General features: G+C 33.9%; 1 protein-coding gene across 1 annotated transcript in view; it reads left to right on the top strand.

Moving 5' to 3' along the window:
- The window catches only part of DIPK2A (divergent protein kinase domain 2A), a 23,661-nt gene extending 2,260 nt beyond the window's left edge, over positions 1-21,401 (top strand). The window contains exons 2-3 of the mRNA XM_006740215.3: positions 13,515-13,818; positions 18,535-21,401. Coding sequence (XP_006740278.1) covers positions 13,515-13,818; positions 18,535-18,866 — 636 coding nt within the window. The 3' untranslated portion in view covers positions 18,867-21,401. The remainder of the gene's footprint in view (positions 1-13,514; positions 13,819-18,534) is intronic.
- Positions 21,402-22,485: the final 1,084 nt, after the last annotated feature.

Raw genomic sequence — 22,485 nt, forward strand, 5'->3', positions numbered from 1 at the left:
TTAGCTGCCCAATTTAGCTAAGAGCAACCAGCTTCCTTTGATTAATTCAGCCAGATAATTTTAACACGAAATAAATACTTTGCCTCAAAACTTTAGTGTGGGTCTTAGTAAATTTTAAGCTGTCACAGGATGTATCTAACGGGTTACATTTAAAGTACAGATTGTGTATTAAACACTGCTCTCTTTAACAGTGAATGGTGTATAAAATTGGTTAAACTTCTCTCTGAGAAATTATTTTATTAAGTAGTTTCAATAAAGCTAGTCAGCCTCTAAAGCTTAAGTCCGTATTTGTGATATACATTTGACTTGAAACTTTTTTTTTCCATTTAAACTATCTTTTATCTTTGAGAAATAAATGTTTATATTAGGAAGGTTGGTCCCTGTAGAAAGCTTTAGCAGTGTATTTGCAGATAATCTGTCAAATTCTCTGGGACCCAAAAATTTAGTAAGGAGCTATTTGAGTAGTAGTACACATTTTCTGTGCTTGTAATAGTGGGTGCCTATTGAAAGATTTTTATCAGGTAATTCTGAGTATTGGTATATTAGAAACAACAACTAGGACTAATATTTTAAGAAGATTATATATCCAATTCTTTATAAAGATATCTTGGCATTTGATTTGCACTAAGGAAAATCTGTTTTATTTGGGAAGTTTTTATATTAAATTTTTGAAGTTTGAAGTTGTCTTGACATTTTCAATTTACTTTCTAGTTGAGATAGGCACATGTGCTTGTACCTTCTTTTCTGATTAACTCTTCCCTCAGACTTTGTTTTCATCTTTAGTGATAAACAACTTTTTAAAAAAAAATCAGTTATATTCTTGTAATTTAAACTTAGTGACACCATTGTTCTGAGTGGGTGATAGATGGGTTATAGGATAAGAGTTTGTTTTTAGTATGTGAGGAAATAGATGTTAACATGGTTAATTTTGGCTTTTGTATATTGCATTTGATATTTAGGCAGCTAGTAAGTGCTGTGTGAAATATAAATTTGGGGTCTTTAATACCAGTTAGTCATATTCGTATGTTTAATTTTTTACCTGATGAACAAGCAAGTTGAATAAGATTTATTTTTAAATAAATTTTCACAGAGCTGCTACTTTCTTTATAAAACCACTTCATCTGTGGGAAAAATTAGTTAAGTATGAACAATGCAATTGAGGTTTGATGGTGGAGTAAAACCACTAAAGTGAAAGGAATCTTAAAATTCTGTGATCAGGTACAAAGATTGTTACTAAGTCAAATCATATTGTTTGTTATTTCTGCTAACTAGACAAATGAGTACAAGTTTAGTATTTATGTGGGTTTCTGTAAAACTAATAGCCCAAATGGTAGTATGCGGTATTAATGATAGAAAACCTCACTCAAATTTGGGTATTTTTGCATTTTGGTTCATGTACCTTAAAAAATATTTTTAAAGATCCAAGCATGTATTTTACAGCTTAAAGAGGAACTCAACACTTTTTTTTTCCAGGAGAGGGAGCTACTTCTTGAATTTTTGGACAGTTGGTGACAAATTAGATTTTTCTTATATTGTCCAAAAATTACCTTGGGGGGGTGGAAAAAGTCTTTTGAACTGACTTCATCAAACTATTCTTAACAAAAGTTCCAGTGTGGTAAACATGCTTCCAAAATAAATATTTAAAAATCTCCTTTGATAGGTACTAAAGAAAGAACTGAAAATGTATATAAATTTTGCCCATTAAACTTGCATCTTCTGATTTTAAGAAACAATAACAAATTAAATTTTCTATTACGCCTTGAAAGAAGACATGGAAGGTACTAAGTGTCTGTGTCTACCTTATCTATGTAAGGCTATATAGATTTGTAATTTGTAATTTGTAGACTTAGCCGTTATGAAATGGTATGAAAGTACAACTCTCTTCCCATCGTTGAATAGTTTTACTAGCTTACAGCAGCTTATCTAGTTCAAAGGAAAGTTGTTTGGCTGTAGAATTATCTTCTAAAAATTATAAACATCAAGAAACAAGATAATGCTAGAACCTTTATCTTCTACACTCATTCTGTTTTTCTTCACAGTTTTACTTCACCAAGAAGTATGTTTTAATTATAAGTATGCCATAATCCTATGAAGAAAACTGAAGAGAGGGACTTTGTTGATTTTTTATTGTGTAATAGTATTCTTGGAATATTGGAAAATCAAGGTGAAGTGTTTTGACAAGATATCAAGGTTATTGGTAAATTTTCTACCAATATTTGTAGTTACCTCTTCTTGAATTTATAGAAGTTGTGAGTGTTTTAGAGAAAAGTACTGTCTGGATTTCCTGAAGCCCAATCCATCTCTGACTTGATGACCTAGAGATAATGATGATGGTCTTATTTATAGAAACAGAGAAAACTCTTGTTTGTTTAAGATGGAGAAATTGGGAATTTGTCTGACTACATTTGTAGAACTTTGTCTTAAATTCTCTGAATCACAGTTTTAATAGGAGTTCCTTAATTTTTGCAGTACTTAACTGTCATTTATGCTATAGATTTTTAGCTTTTATTTCAATTTTTGTAAATGACATAGTACATGCAAAATGCATTATATAGTGCCAAATCCCTATTAAGCACTCAGTAAGTGTTAGAAGTTAAATAAGGTAAAAGTAACTTTAACTATCTACTGGTTAATCAGCTGTTTTGAAGCTTGTTTGGAATATGGATCACCTTAAAATAGTTATGATTCAGACTGTGAGCCATTCCTTTAGTTGCATTGATGTAGTCCATCCCTATATCACATGATGAATTTTTACAGAAAAGGTTGAGTGAATGTTGTTTTGTCCTTAAAGATACTTCCTAAAGGAGAAGATATCTTTAAGGTGCACGGCCCAAGATACGGTTTTTGAAGTAAACAAAAGATTGTGGCCATTTAGCTGTCTTACTTTGGACAAGTTGACAAACTTTTTTATGGGACTTATCTATAAAATGAGACTATTGGATTGGGTCCTTTCCTTTTTAACCCCAATATCCTTTGAGTCTCAAATCCTTGATTTGAGAAATTATTTTTTTCTACTTCTGAGTTTGACTTTAGCTGGTGGGTTTAAACTTCTAAAAGGGGTTTGGGGGTTTTGGTGCTTGGTCCCTGCTAGAAGGTATGGGAAGGAGGCCAGGATAGATAACCCATTTTCAAGCTTGTCTTCCTCCCAAATTTTTACACACACTAAATCAGATTAAAACAAAACGAAAAAAACAGAGATTGCCTTTAAAGGAAAGAAATATGGAGCTCAGTGTGGCCAAGTATCTTGTGGGGCAATAGCATTTTGAAAGAATGTTCCAGACTTTGTCTCAGGAGTTTCTTTGCAAGCAACAGCTTAGGGAGCCACCTACTTCTCTCCCACTGGATGCTACTGTGATAACTGCATTCCCAGATTTTCAGAGATGGTTCTGAGTAGGTAGTTCTAAGTAAAGCACTTTTTATCTAATTCATAACCTTAAATCTAGAGGTTTTGGTGTTCTTCTTTTTCTTTTTTTTTAAATCAGAGGTTTTATTGACACTTAAATGTGCTTCATGAAAAAAACAAATAATTCTGTGTACCTCACTCACAGCCAGAGACTTTTATTTTGGAAAGATTATAGAAACAGGCAATCACCCTTAGGATAGCACCACTTCCAGATCAGTGGAGCAAAATAATTTTGCCCCACTGGCCTGTTTTCTGGATTTATTCATGTCTTCTCACCATTATTAATTCTGAGGTCCTTTCTGTACTTTGTCTAATCTACAAACTATTTTCCTTTGTATTTCCACCACATAGATCAGTACATATTCCTCACATGTTGGTAGGGAATAGAAGGCTTACTTTTTGGGGATTTGCTTTCTAGACATGGGTAGTTGGTTTCTCAGGATCATCAGACTGGTTTTTATTTTCTGTTTTTCTGGTGTATGGTTTCTGGCCTACTTCCTGTATTTCAGTCATTGCTGTTAACCTCACAGAATAGCTGACATTTTTTTCTGTCTTCACTTTTCATTCATTATGCATATATTGAACTAATATGACCTTAGAATATAGGCCCTGCATTTTCCCTACACGTACAATGAACTTTAGTAAATAATTTTAAATTACTAGTGTAAGATGTGGATAGTTATTCATCCTGGTCATAGACCCTGAAAGGTTTTAAATTATGTAATCAAACCTTTAATCCAATTTGTATGTCTTTATTAAAATAGATTCTTGATAGGAAGTTATCTGAAATACCTGGAAGCTGTTTGAACTTGTAGCCCTGGATTTAGAATCAGAAGAATTGGACTTTATTTGTTCATTTGGTAAATAGTCTGTTATAAGGCAATTGGATTCAAAGGATCTGTCTAGGCAGCAAGTAGTGTACTGGGCAGGAGGTAGGTATATAAATGAATAATTACAATCAATATAGCATAATAAGCTCTATATAAAAAAAAAGGTACCTGCACTATGTCAAATGACTCATTTAGGGAAAGACATGAGTGTATCTTTATAGGTGTGGATACCAGGGAAGATTTTATAGGCGAATTGAGTTCTGAAGGATAAATAGGATTTTGCCCATGGATGGGGCCTGGGGGGACAGGCAGAGTGGTGGGGGCGGTATTGAGATAGCATTCTATGCTAACTCAAAGTTGTTGAATGGTCACTTAATGTTTTAGAGCCTTAGTTTCTTAATAGGAATTATAATAGTTACCTATAACAAGATTGTTTTAAAGAATAAAGGAGATAGGGTTATTCGGATAATATACACAAAATGCCTTTAATTGTAGGGTTTTTTTTTTACAATATGTTAGTACTTTGCAAATCAACTTATTTCATTTTTAGATAGTTGTAGTTGAAGAGTTCTTTAGTACATTATGTTGACATCTATCTTAGAAATATATACATTTTACTCTTCCTATGACAGACCTTCAAATGTTAACTTATTTACATATATACACACCATAAATACCTATGTAGTTGCTGCTGCAGGCTGTAGGTTTTTTGAATAGTAATTAAAAGGAAGGTTAGGGATTTGTCCCATATGAAGGACTTTGTAGAAAGAATATTGTAGGAAATAGAGTTTAGATAAAGATTCGATAATACAAAGCAAATAATTCAGTATTTCTCTAAGTTATTATAGTTCAGTAATTCTAATTAGTAAAGTAACAAGTGATAATTTAAAAAAAAAGATTAGGTCTGGTCTAATTTCTTAGACTGAGACACAATCTTAAAAGATCATCTGAGGTAGGTGTGAAGCTTCAGGGTCGACTTCGTATTTTGCCTTTCTAGTGCACATTTGGAGTTTTAACTGAAGTGAAAAGATCTGGCAAGAATTGTGTGGCATTGTTCAGTAGTTCCAGGAACTGATCTATATACCCTTAGGATACAGTGAAGATGGCAGGCCAGGACACAGTTTGTGCAGCCTTTGTGTTCTGGGACAGTAGGTGTCCGCGGCAAACAAAAAACAAGATAATTTCAGACTTTACATACTATAAAAATAACAAAGCAGACTCCTGTGATGGATTGGGGATGGACTACTCTTAATTGGATGGTTAGGAAGAGTCGCATTTTAGCTGAGGTGTAAATGATGAAAGATATGGCCAATGGTGCAAAGATCTGAGGGCAGAGTGTTTTTGGACAAGAGATTTGGCAAATCCAGAGGAGTCGGGAGCATGGGAGTAGGGAAGCCTGATAGAATATAAGATCATACAGGTGGACAAGGATCATATCCTATACAGCTTTGTAACCATGCTTAATGAGTTTCAGATTTTTTTTTTTTTTCAGGGCAGTGTGAAACAGTAGAAGTGTTTTTAGTAGGGCTTGATTTGGGAGAATGGACTTTAAGGAGTAAAAGAGAAATCTGAAAAGCTTTTGCACAAGATTGTGGGAGAGAATGGTAGTTTGGATTAAGATGGTTGCGATAAAGGTTATAAAAAGCGGACAGAGCCAATATATTTTGGAAAAATAGCTGACAAGACTTGCTGATGGGCAAAGGTATGATGGAAAGGGAAAAATAAAGAATATCTCCTGAGGTTTTGATCTGAGCAACTACTAAATAATTCCTTATTATGATGTGGAAGCCAGAAAAGGAATGGCTTTGGGGTAGGGGAACCAAGAGTTTTGTTTTGTCTATAGTGAATTTAAGGCAACAAAAGGAATACAAATCTAAAACCAGGCATCAGGTTTAACAAAGAGAGATACTGTGCTACTTAGAGGATAGTTTGATCTTTTTCGGAAGGGTGATGTTAATTCAGTTTATGTTTTAAAGGAACCAGGGGAGTAAGTTAGTACTTACTATTCTACTTGTCAGACTTTAAAGAAATTAAGTCTTGAGTAAAGAAAGCAAGGTAGCATTCTTGGGTTATTGGGTCCAAAGAAGCTTTTATATCCTTTTTCTTTCTTTGAAATTTTGTCTTATTGGAAGCAAATGTTTGAGGATGGTGTTTGTAGATATGTATTTCAAATGTGGATCACACTTGGCTGATGTGACTGTAGGTAAGAAAGCATCAGTTGAGACAAGTAAATTTATGCATATTTAAAACTTGTGGCCAAGTGATTTTTGGGGGGGGGGGTCATTTCTTAAACTATTATAAAAGATTATTAATTTCTATTAAACTTATGTAGATTTTTTGTTGATGCATTTTGACATTAGTTTCCAATTTTAGAAACAGCTATTGGACATGATATTCAGTGAAATATCGTAACCTTGCTATTTTCAAGGCATTGCTTAATAGTGTTGGAATTCTAGGTGGGTGGAAAATGGCATTCAGAAAATCATTTAATGAAATAAATGGAACATATCCTGTAACTTGGAAATCTTGAGATTATTAAGATTCTACAATATTTACAATGGATTTTGGCCACTATTTAGCAATATAAATTAAGAAGCTAAAGTCTTAAGAGAAATTTTAGCAAAAATTAGGTAACCATTAAATCATCCCAGTAATTTTACTATATTCCCCCTCCAGACAGTTCACAAAACTGTGAACACATTAGTCTGTCACCAGTACAGTTGACTAATCTCTGTGAACAGCTGTTATAACATGCGTTACTACAATAGGATTTTGTTCATATTTGGGCTTTTAAAAATAATTTGAAACTTAAATTGAACTTTTAAGCATTTTCTATTCTTTTGATAACATTAACTTTTGATAAGTATCCTCAAGTTTAAATTAGTGTGTGCTCAGAAATGCCAGTTCTGTAGAAAACCTATAACCAGATTTTAGATTGTATGTTTTGATTATTAATAGGTTTTTTTTTTTAAGTCAGCTTTTTATTTAGGAATTTCCTCCTTTAAAAAATAAGTGTTGTAATACATCTTTTTAGGCGAGCTATAAAGTTATGTTCCTTTTAATGGAATGTTGTGAAGTAGTAAATGACTATAAAATATTTTATTTCTTGTATTAAAGGAAGTATTTTTTTTTAAAAGATTTATTTATTTTAAAGAGAGAGAGAAAGAGCACGCGAGAGGGCAGGAGTGAGCATGGGGCGGGGAGGGAGAGGGGGAGAGAGAGTCCTAAGCAGACTCTGAGCTGAGCGGGAAGCCTAACATGGGGCTCGGGCTCGATCTTAAAACCCTAAGATCACAACCTGAGCCAAAAGCAAGAATTGGACACTTAATCCACTGTGCCACCCAGGCGTCCCAGTCTTTTAAATTTAGTATACAAACCCTATTTTTGGTGATGTAAGGAGGAAAAAAAAAAAGAATAGGTCACAAGTTCTAGAGTTGACCTTACTTTAATCTATCAGTTTTATTTGTACATGGTATGTCTTTTTAAAATGACATATTGTGACATAATAGAATAAAATGACCTTGTTAATCTGGTAGGACAGTGGTTATCGATCAAAGGGTATTATGATATTGTAAAAGCTTTTGTTGTTTTTTTTTTTTTAAAGAATAACATATATCACAGGATATTTGTTAATTCCAGTATGTACAATGTTTCTGGATGTTAAGGCTTTTTTTTTTTTTTTTGGTTGTTTTGGTTTTTTTTCAAAGCATGTAGACCATGTTGAGTTTGTGTTTTATTCTGTAAGTCCAAGCATGATCTGGTCCCTACCTCCCTTTACAGACTCTATTACCTCAAGCCATTTCCTCCTCATTCATTTTTGTGAAGCTACTTTGGCCTTTAATACTGAGAAGACTGTTTCTAACTCTACTATGGCCTGGAACATTTTTACTGCCCCCTCCCCAGTCTGTCTAATATTATACTCATCTTTTTGATCTCAACCTAAGTCGCACTTCCTTAGAGAGGCTGCCATTTACCACACAATCTCTCTTTCTCAGCATACTCTACTTCATAATTTGTAACAAATTATGTAATTTATAATTTATGTCTATTTAATAATCATTCTCCCAACTCAGGTTAAAAAAACTTCCTGAGAATAGGGACTGTTTTATTTACAACTGTTTACTTAGCATTTCAGGATGGTGTTAGGCTAGATCTAGAATTTTTTAATACAAAATTTGTATTCTCTTCATTCCACAGTGACTCTCTCTAACTCCAGCTGCTTACAGTAGTCAGTGAAATGTGGGTTAACCTACAGTTTCTTATCTGCAATTCCAAATTTAAAAACCTGTAGAAAATAGGGTTTGTCAAATTAAAAAAAATATGAAAACACGAGATTTATGTGCTTTATTCCACTTAGGATGTATAAGCTTACATTATTTTCACAGCATACTATGTCCCAGATTCTCTGTAATATGAGATTGCAATATATGCAAAACTTGGAAGCTTCTGAAACAGGAAGATATTGGATTGAGGGGTTTTACTAGCCAGACTTTACCTCTTTATCTGTGTGACTTTAGGCAGATCACTTAAACTGCGCTAGTTAGATTGCACTAGATTTACAACTCATGTACTTCCAACTCTAGAATTCTTAGATTTCACATCCCTGTTATAAATCACATAAACTATCATGTTGGTTGGTTTTGATCAATAAATAGGTGATAGATTACTTCAGCACTTAGGATTTTGTGGTGCTTAACTATTATAAATGAAAAGCAAATTACAATGCTGAGTTTATGTGTATACATGTTATCAAGTTTTAATTTTTTTTTGTATTAGTGCTTGTGGATGCCCTATACATTTTTCATAGCATTAAGCCTTCCCAAGGTTTCGTTGCTAATTTATATATTTCACTGTAAATTAGAAACTACTAGAGGAAGTGATGATGCTTTTCTAATTTGGTGGTTCTTGACTATATTTGGAAGATGTTCATTATTTGTAGATGACTTTCAGTAAGTGATATGAAAATAAGCATAACTTGATGAATATCTGGACTTCTTATTTAGTGGATTTAAATAGGAAGTAAAAAATGTTTTGGTAAGCAATTGTTTATAAAGTAGTATAAATCTGCAAAGTACATTTCATACTCTTTCCTTTGGTTCTTGGATTGTCTTGATGAATATATATGGTGGTACAAATATTATTCCAGTTTCACAGAGAAAAAGACTAAAGCTCTTAGAAGTTTTCGCTTTGCCATAGTCACAGCTCATGAGATGCAGAGTGATTTGAAGTCCATTATTTACTTGTTTATTGTCTTTTAAATATACAAATTTTATAAAATGTTACATACCATAAAAAATATATCTAAATTTTCTAATCTTTAATATTGAGTGTATACATTTTATGTCACCTTCATTTCATTTTCTCTTAAAATGGAAGATGACCTTAGTGATTTTGTTTACTTATTTCTGAAACTTTGACTTTAAGGTACTGTCAATGCCTGTAATATTATTATTAGTATTATTTGAGTTTTATGGTATCCAAGAGGTAGCTTGCAGTTTTCTGTTACCAAAAAAAAGAGAAAGAGATAAAGAGACATAGTGATTTATTTTAGGTTTCATATTCGAAGTACTTTTTATTTTGTAAATTAACTGAAGGCATTTAATATTTTTTAAAATCTTACCAGTTAACCCTGTTTATCTTAATACTTAAATTTCCACTTTTAATTTTTACATTGGTAGGAATAGTCATAGAAGTTTTCTTTGGGTGCTCACCAATTTAATTTTTTTTAAAAAAAATACAGTAATTGAAAGGAAATACATAAATTTATAACTGTTTTGTACCTTTGTACAATTTTAAACTAATAATTTAGTTTTAAAATTTGACCGGTTATACTTCGATGTATATTCAACCTGATGTAAAGCCCTTAACAAATAACAAATGGAGTGCCTCTGGTCAAGTTAGAATTTAAACCATTCCACGTTTACAGACTCCATCCTGGGCGCCTGGGTGGCTCAGTTGGTTAACCAACTGCCTTCGGCTCAGGTCATGATCCTGGAGTCCTGGGATCGAGTCCCGCATCGGGCTCCCTGCTCAGCGGGGGGTCTGCTTCTCCCTCTGACCCTCCCCCCTCTCATGTGCTCTCTCTCATTCTCTCTCTCTCAAATAAATAAATAAAATCTTTAAAAAAAATAAAAAAAAAATAAAGACTCCATCCTTCAAATGAAAAGTATTTGTACATATTTTTTCAATTGTAAATAACTCATTAAAATACACACATTTTATGTCCAGTTACTTTAAACTATGTACCTGTTGTTCTAGGCAATTTGAAAATCTGATCTTAAGATTTGTTTTAAAATAGGGGCGCCTGGGTGGCTCAGTCGGTTAAGTGGCTGCCTTCGGCTCAGGTCATGATCCCAGGGTCCTGGGATCGAGCCCCACATTGGGCTCCCTGCTCGGCAGGAAGCCTGCTTCTCCCTCTCCCACTCCCCCTGCTTGTGTTCCCTCTCTCGCTGTGTCTCTCTCTGTCAAATAAATAAATAAAATCTTTAAAAAAAAAAGATTTGTCTTAAAATAAAAACTGTGAATCTCAGCAATAAACTTCTTATCCTAGCTACTGTGGGGTTTTTTGTTTGTTTGTTTTTGCCCTCTTGGAGTTTGTAATCAGAAAGTAAGAGTTGTGTTTCTCATTGCTTGATATATTTAGCAAATCCACGCTGTAACATCTTAAAATTTTGTCTTTCAAACTCTGCTTGACCATGATAATTTGGTTCTAAGCCAGAATTGTTTTAAATAAAAATTATGTTTTGGCTTCCTTTGGGCATTTTCTTTGTGCTATAGTGTGTTCAATAGAATTGTTTTCTCATTAATGAAATCTATTTTGATTATACTATGAAAAATTCCTGTCATCTGAGCTAGTGGTGTGGATTCATTTATTAAAGTTCTTCCAAAAGATTAGGTAGCAAGCTATATGAAAGAATTGTAGTGCTCTTCTTAAAATGAGGCATAACAGGATTTCAGTTAACATTGTCAGAAATCACTGTATGAATATAAAATTGCTCAGTGTGACATTTGTTCATATATTTTATCCTCTTCTATGAGGGACTTGGGTAATGAAGGGTATATTTGACTGTCATTTGCCAGTTGGAAAGGTTCCAAAAAACAAGGAGGCATTTGTACATGTGCAGATGTTGGCAGGGTTCCCTTTTCTCCTGTTGTCAAAGACCGGTTTATTTTCACAAAGATATATTTGTATCTGTCATACCGTATAACGTGAATAATATACCAATAATGTTTGGAGGAATTTTTTGTTTTACTTTTTGTGGGACAAAACTATATAATCTCATATATTACCAATTTTTAATGCTTTTCCTTTTTTTCATTTAATGTCATAGACTTTATACATGAATACTTCTGGGAAACAGTTAAATCTTTTGTAATTATTTGTGTAAATTTTGAAGGTTAGGTATTTTAAAATTGGGAGAAAAAGTTGAAAATAAGATGGTTAGCAAACATTTTTTTGCAGTTCACATTGGACATGAGCAGTCTCACTTTCCCAGTACCCAAAAGAAATAAAAAATTCTCAGGTATAAGATGAAGAATGTGCTTCCCTCCTCCTTCTTGCTAAAGAATCAGATGTTGCCTTTGAATTAAAATTGAATCAATTCATTTACTATATTTAAAGATTCATACTATTATATCTAAATTTTTAATTTACATAATTAGTGTTTTATCACAAAACTGCAGATATTAAAATTTAAAAGAAAGTTACACGTAAAAAGAAACAATTACAGTTTCTGTGCATTAATAGTTATAGTTGAAAGGAAGCACAAATGAAAATAGGTGATTATGGATCAAGTTTAGTTCTAAGAACATTTTGTTTTAAAGTTGATAAACATATTAATATTAAGGATATTACTGATTTTTTTCAATTTTATGGAAGTTCAGGGTAAACTTAATATTACTTATTTTCATAAGCAGTCCAAGAAAAAGAGCCTCATCTCTAGCTCTTTAAATGTGTGTAGATTGGGGTGCCTGGGTGGCTCAGTCGGTTAGGCATTTGCCTTTGGCTCAGGTCATGATCCCAGGGTTCTGGGATCGAGCCCTGCATTGGGCTCTCCACTCAGCGGCAAGTCTGCTTTTCCCTCTCCCTCTGTGATCTCTCTTTCGCTCTCTCTCAAATAAAATCTTTAAAAAAATGTATGTAGATTGTTCAATTTTAGCAGTAGAAGTAATCTGTATTTATATTCTGCAGTGTTTTGCTCTGTTTCCCCTACAGTGTTTATGTGAATATCATTTTATAATTTCCCCCCCATTTTAAGGAAAAGTGCTAGGCTTCCTCTATACTTCCTCTCGTCATTTTATCTTCCAAGAAGTTGTTTAAAACATTACTTCCCATCCTTTTGCACCACAATGCTCATTTTTGCACTGGAAAGTATCTTAGATAAAGCCTGACATTTAAGTTTAAAGTGACTTGTTTATCAACACAAAAGACTTTTATTTTAGGATGTTAATTTTCCCAGTGGTTATAAAATCCATTAGGAAACCTTGCTAAGATTAGGAGAATAAATAATTTTAAGGTTGAGCTAAAGGTGAACAGAAATACAGTGGCAGTAGAAAGGGAAACAAGACTGACTTGGGACCAGAGGTACTTGGAGTGCAGGTTGCATCAATAGGATATCAGATTGCTCTTTACTAACCTTTGGGTGTAGGTTAAGAAACACTTCTATAAATCCCTCTCTAAATTGTACCCCCACCTGCTTGTGGACTAGGTAGGGTCTCTATTAAATGCTCTCTTAGGACCCACACCACTTCCTAGTAACTAACACTTATACACAAAATTATTTGCTTAGTATCTGTCTCCTCTTCTAAAATTTTTATTTTAGAGACTGTTTAGTTCACTCTTAATTGCCAGCAAGTACAGTGCATGGTGCCTGGTAAATACTTGCTGGCTAATAGGCCTGCAGTGCTGTTCATTCAAAAGAAAAGATGGTTGACTGTACTTACACCAAGTCAAAAAGATACAGGAAAATGTAAATACTTCCAGATTTGGTAATAAGGAAGGTACCTTATGTTTGTTGATCAGTTTGGTTCTGAAATTTATGAGCAAGACTTACTCTGTTTTAGCTTTATAATGTAAAGTTACATACTTAAATTTTTTTTTCAGGTCCATAGTAATGGTATGAATTGGAAAAGAAATCACATTTATCTCTCTCCAACTCCTGAATATAACAAGAAATCAAAGTAATGCATGCCTAGTAATAATCTCTGCAGAGAGGATCTGCGGTTAGACCTAGAATATTTTAATCAGAATCTCTTATGATATTAAGATAATTCTTTTGTAGAGTTTTCCGTCTGATGAAGGTTGGCCATTTGCAAAATATCTTGGAGCTTGTGGAAGAATGGTGGCTGTAAGTTATGTTGGAGAAGAACTGTGGAGTTACTTTAATGCACCATGGGAGAAACGAGTTGACCTCGCTTGGCAATTAATGGAAATAGCAGAGCAGCTTACAAACAATGACTTTGAATTTGCACTCTACCTCCTGGACGTCAGTTTTGACAATTTTGCAGTTGGTCCTAGAGATGGGAAGGTAATCATTGTGGATGCTGAAAATGTTTTGGTTGCTGACAAAAGGTTAATTAGACAAAGTAAGTATATAACTTACATTTGCTTCTTAGACACATTTTTTTAATGTCAAAGTTTGCATTTATATGAAACAAACCTTTAATTTCCTTCTTAGATGGAAGCCTTGCCTCTTTGTTTTATTTGACCAGTATCAGTAAACGCAAGCCAGTTTATTATACTTGTACTCTTAATCACAGTTTCTCCATATTTAGTAAAATATCCTTTGGATTCAAATGGACACAGATATACTGTGTGTGTGTGTTGTGTGTGTGTGTGTGTGTGTGTGTACACATGTCTTTTTCTTACAGTCTGCTACATTCTGTGGTTTAGGAGTGTAATGTAGAATTAAGTTTTTATGTAGTTACAGCCTATCAGAGAAACTGTTCTGCTCTCATGGAGGTCTTATTTTTCTGTGGGATCACTTACAGTGATGTTCTGTGTTCCGTTGTTCTTTGGGGTCCCTCTGGTGATTTTCATTTTCTTTTAACCATTTAGATCATTTCTAGCACTGCAGATCCCTAACTTTGATTTGACATTATTACATTTTATCCAAAATTTTGCTCTCCATTTATTTGTGAGCTTGTCATAGGGGTAAGTGGACAGACTGTCTGAAGTGTTTTGAAAATTAAATGCCACAGGAATTTTAAAATGTCAGGGACAAAGCCTGTAACTCTATAACTAATCTACTTAATAAAAGAAACTGAAAAGTGGTTGTTCTATGGTGACGGTCTTATATTTTTAATCCCCTCTTCTCCTGTCATATGAGGATCTTTTGATGAACTCGGACCAAAAATGTGTGGCACCTGGGGAATGCAGTGAAAGTAACAGTAATTTATTAGGTTGACACTTAGGTTTTGCATGATCTTATCTGATCCTTGATTTTTCCCGGTACTTGTTCTGATTCCATACTCACCAAACTACTTTCTTATTTCTTGACTTGCCACGTAGATCCTCCCACAGGGAATAGACACCCTGCTCGAGTGCACTCCACTTACTTCTTCCTACATTTGTGAATGTTGCAGCAGCTTACACCATCCTTTTCTTTTTTAAAGTGTACAGTTCAGTGGTTTTTAGTATACTCACAAAGTTGTGCAACTTGCCTAAACTTTTAAAATTTCTTGTAATTTTTTCATGCAGACATTCTTGGAATTCATGTCACAGTTTTATACCAACTAATTCCTAACCTTGGATGAATACCACCACACAAGTATATTCATACAGTGAGCATTGCCCCAGTGATACTTTAGCTGTGACCAGTTCTTTTCAAATGTCACATGGTAGGGTTGTTTAAATATCTACTTTGCAAAACACCATATTTATTTATTCACACTCTTTTCTGAACTCTTCCTAGTAAATGATCTTTATTTTCTCCTTCACAGGGAAACTGAGGTTTTCCTGTGGCAACTCCCTCAGTGTCCTTCCCTTTATTATCCAAATTAGTAAAAACAATACACATTCATCTTTCTATTTCAGAGAGAGTAGATCCTTCTCTGAGAACTTGTTGCATTAGTTATCTTCAACTTACCCACTCCCTCCTTAGAATCCAGTTTCTCTTCCCTCCCCATAAACAAGTATGTCTAAGACTTTTTCTGCTTTCCCATGCTTTTCAGCTGTTGTTAGAAGTATTGCTTACTCTGCTTTTTTCTACTCCCTCAGCCTCCATTCATTCCTCCACCCATTAGAACCTGACTGAGATTTCTGCATTACCATTAGCAACCACCTAATTGCAAAATTTATGAAGTGACTGATTAGTAACAGCTTCCTGAAATTCTTCCATCCTTTGGTTTCCTTCTATTCACGTAGTTTCTTTCTTAAAACATAAATTTGATCTTATCACTTCCTTGCTTAAAGTTTTTAATGAGTTCCCATTGTTCTTTAAGTAAAATTCAAACTCCTGTTTACATAATATCAATACCACAAAAACAAGCAATCTTATTAAAAATGAGCAGAGAACCTGAAGAAACATTTATCCAAAGAAGACATACAGATGGCCAACAGGCACATGAAAAGATGTTCAACATCACTAATCATCAGGGAAATGCAGATCAAAACCAGAGTGAGGTAATACTTCACACTAGTCAGAATGGCTAGTATCAAAAAGACAAGTAACAAGTGTTGCCAAGGATGTGGAGAAAAGGGTACCATCATGCACTGTTGGTGGGAATGTGAATTGGTGCAGCCACTGTGGAAAATAGTATGGAGGTTCCTCAAAAAATTAAAACTACCATATGATCTAGTAATTCCACTATTGGGTATAAAAACAAAACCATTAATTTGAAAAGATATATGCACCCCTATGTTTGCTGTAGCATTATTTACAATAGCCAAGATATGGAGGCAACACAAGGTGAATGGATAAAAGAGGAAGTGGTGTGTATATGTATGTGTATATATTTAATATACATATACACAATGGAAGTTTAGCCATAAAAAAGGATGAGATCTTGCCATTTTCAACAACATGGATGGACCTAGAAGGCATTATGCTAAATAAACAACATGGATGGACCTAGAAGGCATTATGCTAGAGTTACAGGCTTTGTCCCTGACATTTTAAAATTCCTAAATGAAAAAGTCAGGAAGAAAAAGACAAATACCATGATTTCACTTATGTGGAATATAAAAAAAACAAAGGAAGAAGCAAACAAAAGCTAGACTCTAAAATACAGAGAACAAATTGATGGGTTGCCAGAGGGGAGATGGGCAAAATAGATAAAGGGGATTAAGAGATTTAAATTTACAGTTATTAAATAATTTGGAAAGATGAAAAGTATAGCATGGGGTGTATAGTCAATAATGTAATAATGTATGGTGACAGTTGGTGACCACATATCATGGTGAGCATTGAATAATGTATAGAATTGTCAAATCAATATGTTGTGTATCTGAAACTATCATAGTGTATGTTAATTATACTTCAATTTAAAAAAAAGCTTTGGTGAACCAATTTTTTAAAATTTTGTAACATTTTTTTTTTTTTTAAGATTTTATTTATTTATTTGACAGAGACACAGAGAGAGAGGGAACACAAGCAGGGGGAGTGGGAGAGGGAGAAGCAGGCTTCCCGCTGAGCAGGGAGCCCTATGCAGGGCTCGATCCCAGGACCCTGGGATCATGACCTGAGCGGAAGACAGAGGCTTAACAACTGAGCCACCCAGGCGCCCCAGTTTTGTAACATATTTGAATGTGAATGTTTCAAGCAAAAGTAGACTGAGTAATGTTCTCTGTGTACAAAAGAAACATTAAAGAGAAAGAAAGGGAAAAAACCTTCTTAATCAGGGCCCAGTCTGCTTCAATTTTAATATCCCTCTGTCTACTGCCCTTGATGCTTCAACTACAGTGGCCTTTTGTTTCTTGAATGAACCTTTTTGCTTCTGGGCTTGTCCATATGCTTTTTCTTCTGCCTAAAATGCCTCATCTGTCTTCCATACACAGCTAGCTACTTGTCCTTTGAACGTTAGCTTAAATGTTATACTTGACCACTATATCTAATGCTAGGGAAGGTTGTTTCTTTCATAAACCTTTCTACTGTTAAAAATGTTTGTTTCCTTTGTAGCATTTTCCACTATTTATGATAATGTTTATTTATTTAATGTCTATTTCGCGTACTTGATAGTAAGCCAGTGAGGGCAGGAACCATCTATTACTTATTTTGTTTATCAGTATATACCCTTGCCTGTCCTAGAGTAGGCATTCAAATAATTATTTGCTGAATGAATGAGCTTTTTTAACTAACCACTCCTCTGCCAACCCCTTAAGTTCCAAGGTTCCATCCTGTCTTTGTTTCTTTCCTTTGCTTTCAACATGCTTTCCAATATAATTCAGCTCTTCTCTTGGTTCCATCAAGCACTTGTATATTGATGTGTTCTAAATATGTGTACCGTACCTCTGACGTCAAAGTCCTAAGTTTCAAGTGTGTTTCTAATTGCATGTGATATGCCCACCTGAATATCTTGTAGTTACTTTATATTTACTCCATATTTATGTATGAAATGTTAACAGTATTATGTAAATAGTATCTACCTTGTCATCCAATTAGAATCTTAAACTTTACTCAAAACTAAACTCCTATGTTTCTACATTTTGGCTTTTTTTTCTGGACCATTAGTTACTGTCGTCATCTCAGTCCCTCCAGTCTTCAGCCCCGTTATCTTTCTATAAAACAAGTCATGTTTATGACCACACAAGGTTCAACCTACTTCTCTAGCATCATTTGTACCTTCTCCCCAGGTAGCTGTCTCACACTTTAACCTCCATGAACTTACTGGCTCCTGAATCAGCTGGAACAAGCCCTTAAGTCCATGCCTTTGCACATACTTATACTGGGCCTAGCGTACTGTTTTCCCACATTTCTTTTCACTTCACACTTGCTTATTACTTAAGACCTAAATCAGAAATTGTATGCAGCTTTCTACAGCCCCAGGAAGAAGTACTGCTTCCTCTGTACTCTTGTAGCATTGAGTCTTCTGTATGGCACTTTCTCTGTATGTTGGAAAGTTTCAATCTAGACTGAACCCTTGAGTAGTTAGAGACCTTGTCTGATCTCTCGGCCTGGCATTGGTGAACTCCCACTTTATATATAAATTAATATATTTATATGTAAATTAATAAATTTCAGTGTTTAAAATTATAATACAGTTTTAGGAACCAGTACTACTGTGTAAATTGTTATATTTTGGGAAGGAATGAGAACTCTTTTAAAATGTATTTTTCTCTTTCTGCTTTCCCCCTTTTTACAGATAAACCTGAAAATTGGGATGTATGGTATGAAAGCAAATTTGATGACTGTGATAAGGAGGCTTGCTTATCATTTTCAAAAGAAATTCTTTGTGCTCGTGCGACTGTGGACCACAATTACTATGCTGTTTGTCAGAACCTCTTATCCAGACATGCCACCTGGCGTGGCACTTCTGGAGGACTTCTTCATGACCCACCAAGTGAAATTGCCAAAGACGGCCGACTAGAGGCCTTGCTGGACGAGTGTGCCAACCCAAAGAAGCGATATGGCAGATTCCAGGCTGCAAAAGAACTGCGTGAATACCTAGCACAATTAAGTAACAATGTGAGGTAGTCTATGGTGAATTTTTCTTTTCTCCATTTAAATAGCACTGGCTAAAACTAAACCACCAAAAACTATCTGGAAAAATGAAATTTGGAAGTAATACATTCAGAAGATAACTTGCACTGATAAATCTATGTTAACATCAAAATAAGACATTACTTCAAAAATCTTGTGACGCTTCTGCAAATGTTTGTTCTTACACTTTGGAGACTTGAGCTATCATCATTGACTGCTTTGCTCCCCCGAATGCCTGAGTGAATTAATGAATATTGTGAAGCTATTGGAAATGAGTCTGATAGTTACATTGGCTTGTGTATCAAAGGGTACTTGGTATTTGACTTAGTTTCCATTACTATCATGATTTTGTGAATCTCTTGCATTTACTTTGAATGTCAAATTAGATTGGCCTGTTTTATAGGCCATTTTTTCCTTCTGATGTATAGGTGTTTTTTTCCACTCATTTTTATGTTTTTTTTTAATTAAATTTTACACATTCAGGTTATTCTAGGTGTTTATTTAAATTTGGACTAGTTTTTGTTCAATGCTATGCGGTACACATTTACTGTTAGGGCAAGGTTCCCAGGTTTACTGTATTTTCAGAGAGCTGAATATTTTATCATGTAAATACTTTTCTCCCCACTTTCTGTGGTTTCACCATTGCATGAAATCATTCAAAGTTATTTAACAGTTACATCCCTCTATGCCTATAATTATAAGTGTACACTAAACACAAAATTTGGCATATGTTGCAGAATGTCATCTTGTCCTTTTAAAGGCTTTAAGAAGAGTATACAAGCATTCTACACCTTTATGTTAATGTTGATTGAGAAAAAAAAAAAAACAACACAGTAATTTTTAAATGCTAACTAGTCCAAGATAGTAATGCATATGCCAAAGAAATGTTAGATCTAGTGTCATGGTTAGATTTTAAAATTGGTCACCTACGTATTCTTATTACCACACTTCCAGTACTCTAACTCTGTCATTATTACGTTCAGATCTTCCTGGTTATTTTATATTGCAAAGGTAAGCTGCTTCCAGGCATATGTGACTTAAAGATATCCTACCTTATATTCTTTGGTAGTTTTGGAGAAATTACCATCGTATAGTCATCATTTGAGTTTAATTGGGTCTCATAACTTTTTATTTATTGATGGACTAGTAATTTTTATTGAAAAGCATAGTTTAGCCAGTCTGCCCAACTTGGTCTTCATTACCCCATTGTCAAGCATCAAAACATCAAATTTAAGTATGTGGATAAAAATTAACAAACGTGTGAAATTTGTGGGCTATTTTAAAAGTTACAATATATAAATTGACTATCTCTAACATAGGTGATATTTCTTTTTTTTAATTATCGCTTTAGCATACGGCAAAGTTTGATGTAGTGCGCAGTATTTAGTTCTAGACTGACCTTATTCTAAATCAGAAAGTGATTAAAATATGCACAACCAAAGCCAGGTTTTTCTTTTCTTTTTCTTTCATTCAGCAACTATTTATTGAGCATCAACTCTGTGCCAGGCACATTACTAGCTGCTACACACTGTCTAAACGTGACATATGGTTAAGTAACTTTACAATGATTATCAAATACTTTAATGTAGGTATTAAGTTGAGATAGCATTGAGTTAGGATGGTACATTCATGTTATTTTACTGTTGTGATAGAAATTCTACTTGTACCATCTATAACTGGGTTGCTACAAAAAAGCATGATGAAATCAATAATGTTACCCCAGTATAAAAACTGGGAGGAGAATGGTAAGGTCTCTCCATTATAAAATAGATTGCATTATGTTAATTTTTATACATCCATGTATTACAGATATCAACTAGCCCTCAAAGAAACATTTAAGTGCTAGAAATTTTATTAAGCTGACTTTTTACAACTTCAGAAAACTTTTGAGGGGAGTAGGTAAAATTATTTGTCAAACATTCACCACTTAGAACTTCAAATTAAATACACATTTTCAAAACAGCACCTTTTATATTTGATAAGTGTTCATTACAAACTTTAGAATGCCAGTCACAGAGGGTTGTCTTTATGTGGCTTAGCAAACATCTATCTTACTTTGGAAAAGTGATTGTTATTGCAGACCAGGAAGTGAGAAAACACTGCCAGCAGTGATTGCTACTGGAGGTAGTTGTTACAACTACCATTTCCCCCGTGAGATTATGTGGAATTTCTTTTATCTTTGGAAAAAGTTGAGAAGATAGTAAAAGAATTAGGAATTTTAAATTACAGGGAAAAATATGTATGTGAAAAGCAATAAATATTTTGTTCACTTTGCTATCAAGATATTCACTATCAGATATTTATTATACAGCAGCAATTTATATTTTTAATCATTGCCCATTAATAGACACAGTAAAATATTTTTGAATCAGACATTTGGGGTTTGTATGTGCATTAAAATTGTCTTTTGTACTGTAAGTTACTGTTTAATTTGAATATTTTATCAGAACTGTCTCCCTGTGCCTTTATAATATAAAGTTGTTTCTACAACTTTTAATGATCTTAATAAAGAATACTTTAAGAATCACACTTTTCAGACTGTCTCTTAACTTCAAATATCTAAATTTTTTTGAATGGAAAGTGAGGTTGTGTAGATAAGTTATTTTTTTTTCCTCTGGCATGTATTTTGATACCATTTTCAGAAACTATCTGGTTGGTTGTGTGCTAGATTTAAAGTTTGTGTGTTTTCTTTTGTTTTTTTTTTGGTAGGAAAGTTTTTTCTATAGTAGATAACTTGTACTGCTGATATGGGAGTTTTAAAAAAATTACGGAATTTTTCAAATGTATACAAGAGCATAGTATGATGAACAATAGTTAACTATGGTTATACTAACTTCAAAACTTAGCAACATGTGGCCTAACTTATTTCATTTATGTCCCAATCTACTTGACCCCAGGTTATTTTGAGCAAATCTGAGAGATGTTATTTGATTCAGAGATACATATTTCTCTTCCAACAGAATCACAGTACCATTTCACATCTAAAAATTAACAGTAATACCTCAGTATCACCAAAGCAGGAAAGCTTTCAAATACCATTGTCTTTTCTCAAAAGCTCAATATCCAGCTGCAGGGGTTCTAAACTGCTGGCTATATACATGGAGTTAATTTGATGATCAATAAGGATAATAACTAACATGGACCAAAACATTGTAAATATGTAAATTATGCGTTCAAAATGTTAATAGCAAACAGACAAACCGATTAGTCACCTTTGGAAGGATATTAGGGAATTATTCTGGAAGCTGGTAACTTGGAGACAAAGAAGCATTCATCCTGCCTTTTTACCCCAGGGTAATCAAATAATTGCGTGGAAAAATTTATAAAATATGTAGAATTATTCCAGTTAATAAATGCAGAAGGAGTGTTAGAATATCACCTTTTCATAAATCCTAATGAAATGAGAGCTAGGCAGTGGTCATCAATCGCTACTGAAGCCATTAATTAAAAAGCTGATGAGGAACTTTGTATGGATAGATCAAGATGATGAGACCTGAACTCATTGGTCAATCTTAATGATGTGCCTTATACTATGACTTGAAGAGAAGTATCCAGCACCACAAAAAAAGGAAAAAAAAATTTTTGATCAAGCCCCTAGATCTATTAATGGGAA

This window comes from Leptonychotes weddellii, chromosome 1 (assembly GCF_054177405.1).
Source record: "Leptonychotes weddellii isolate Sample4059 chromosome 1, ASM5417740v2, whole genome shotgun sequence".
Taxonomy (NCBI): Eukaryota; Metazoa; Chordata; class Mammalia; order Carnivora; family Phocidae; genus Leptonychotes; species Leptonychotes weddellii.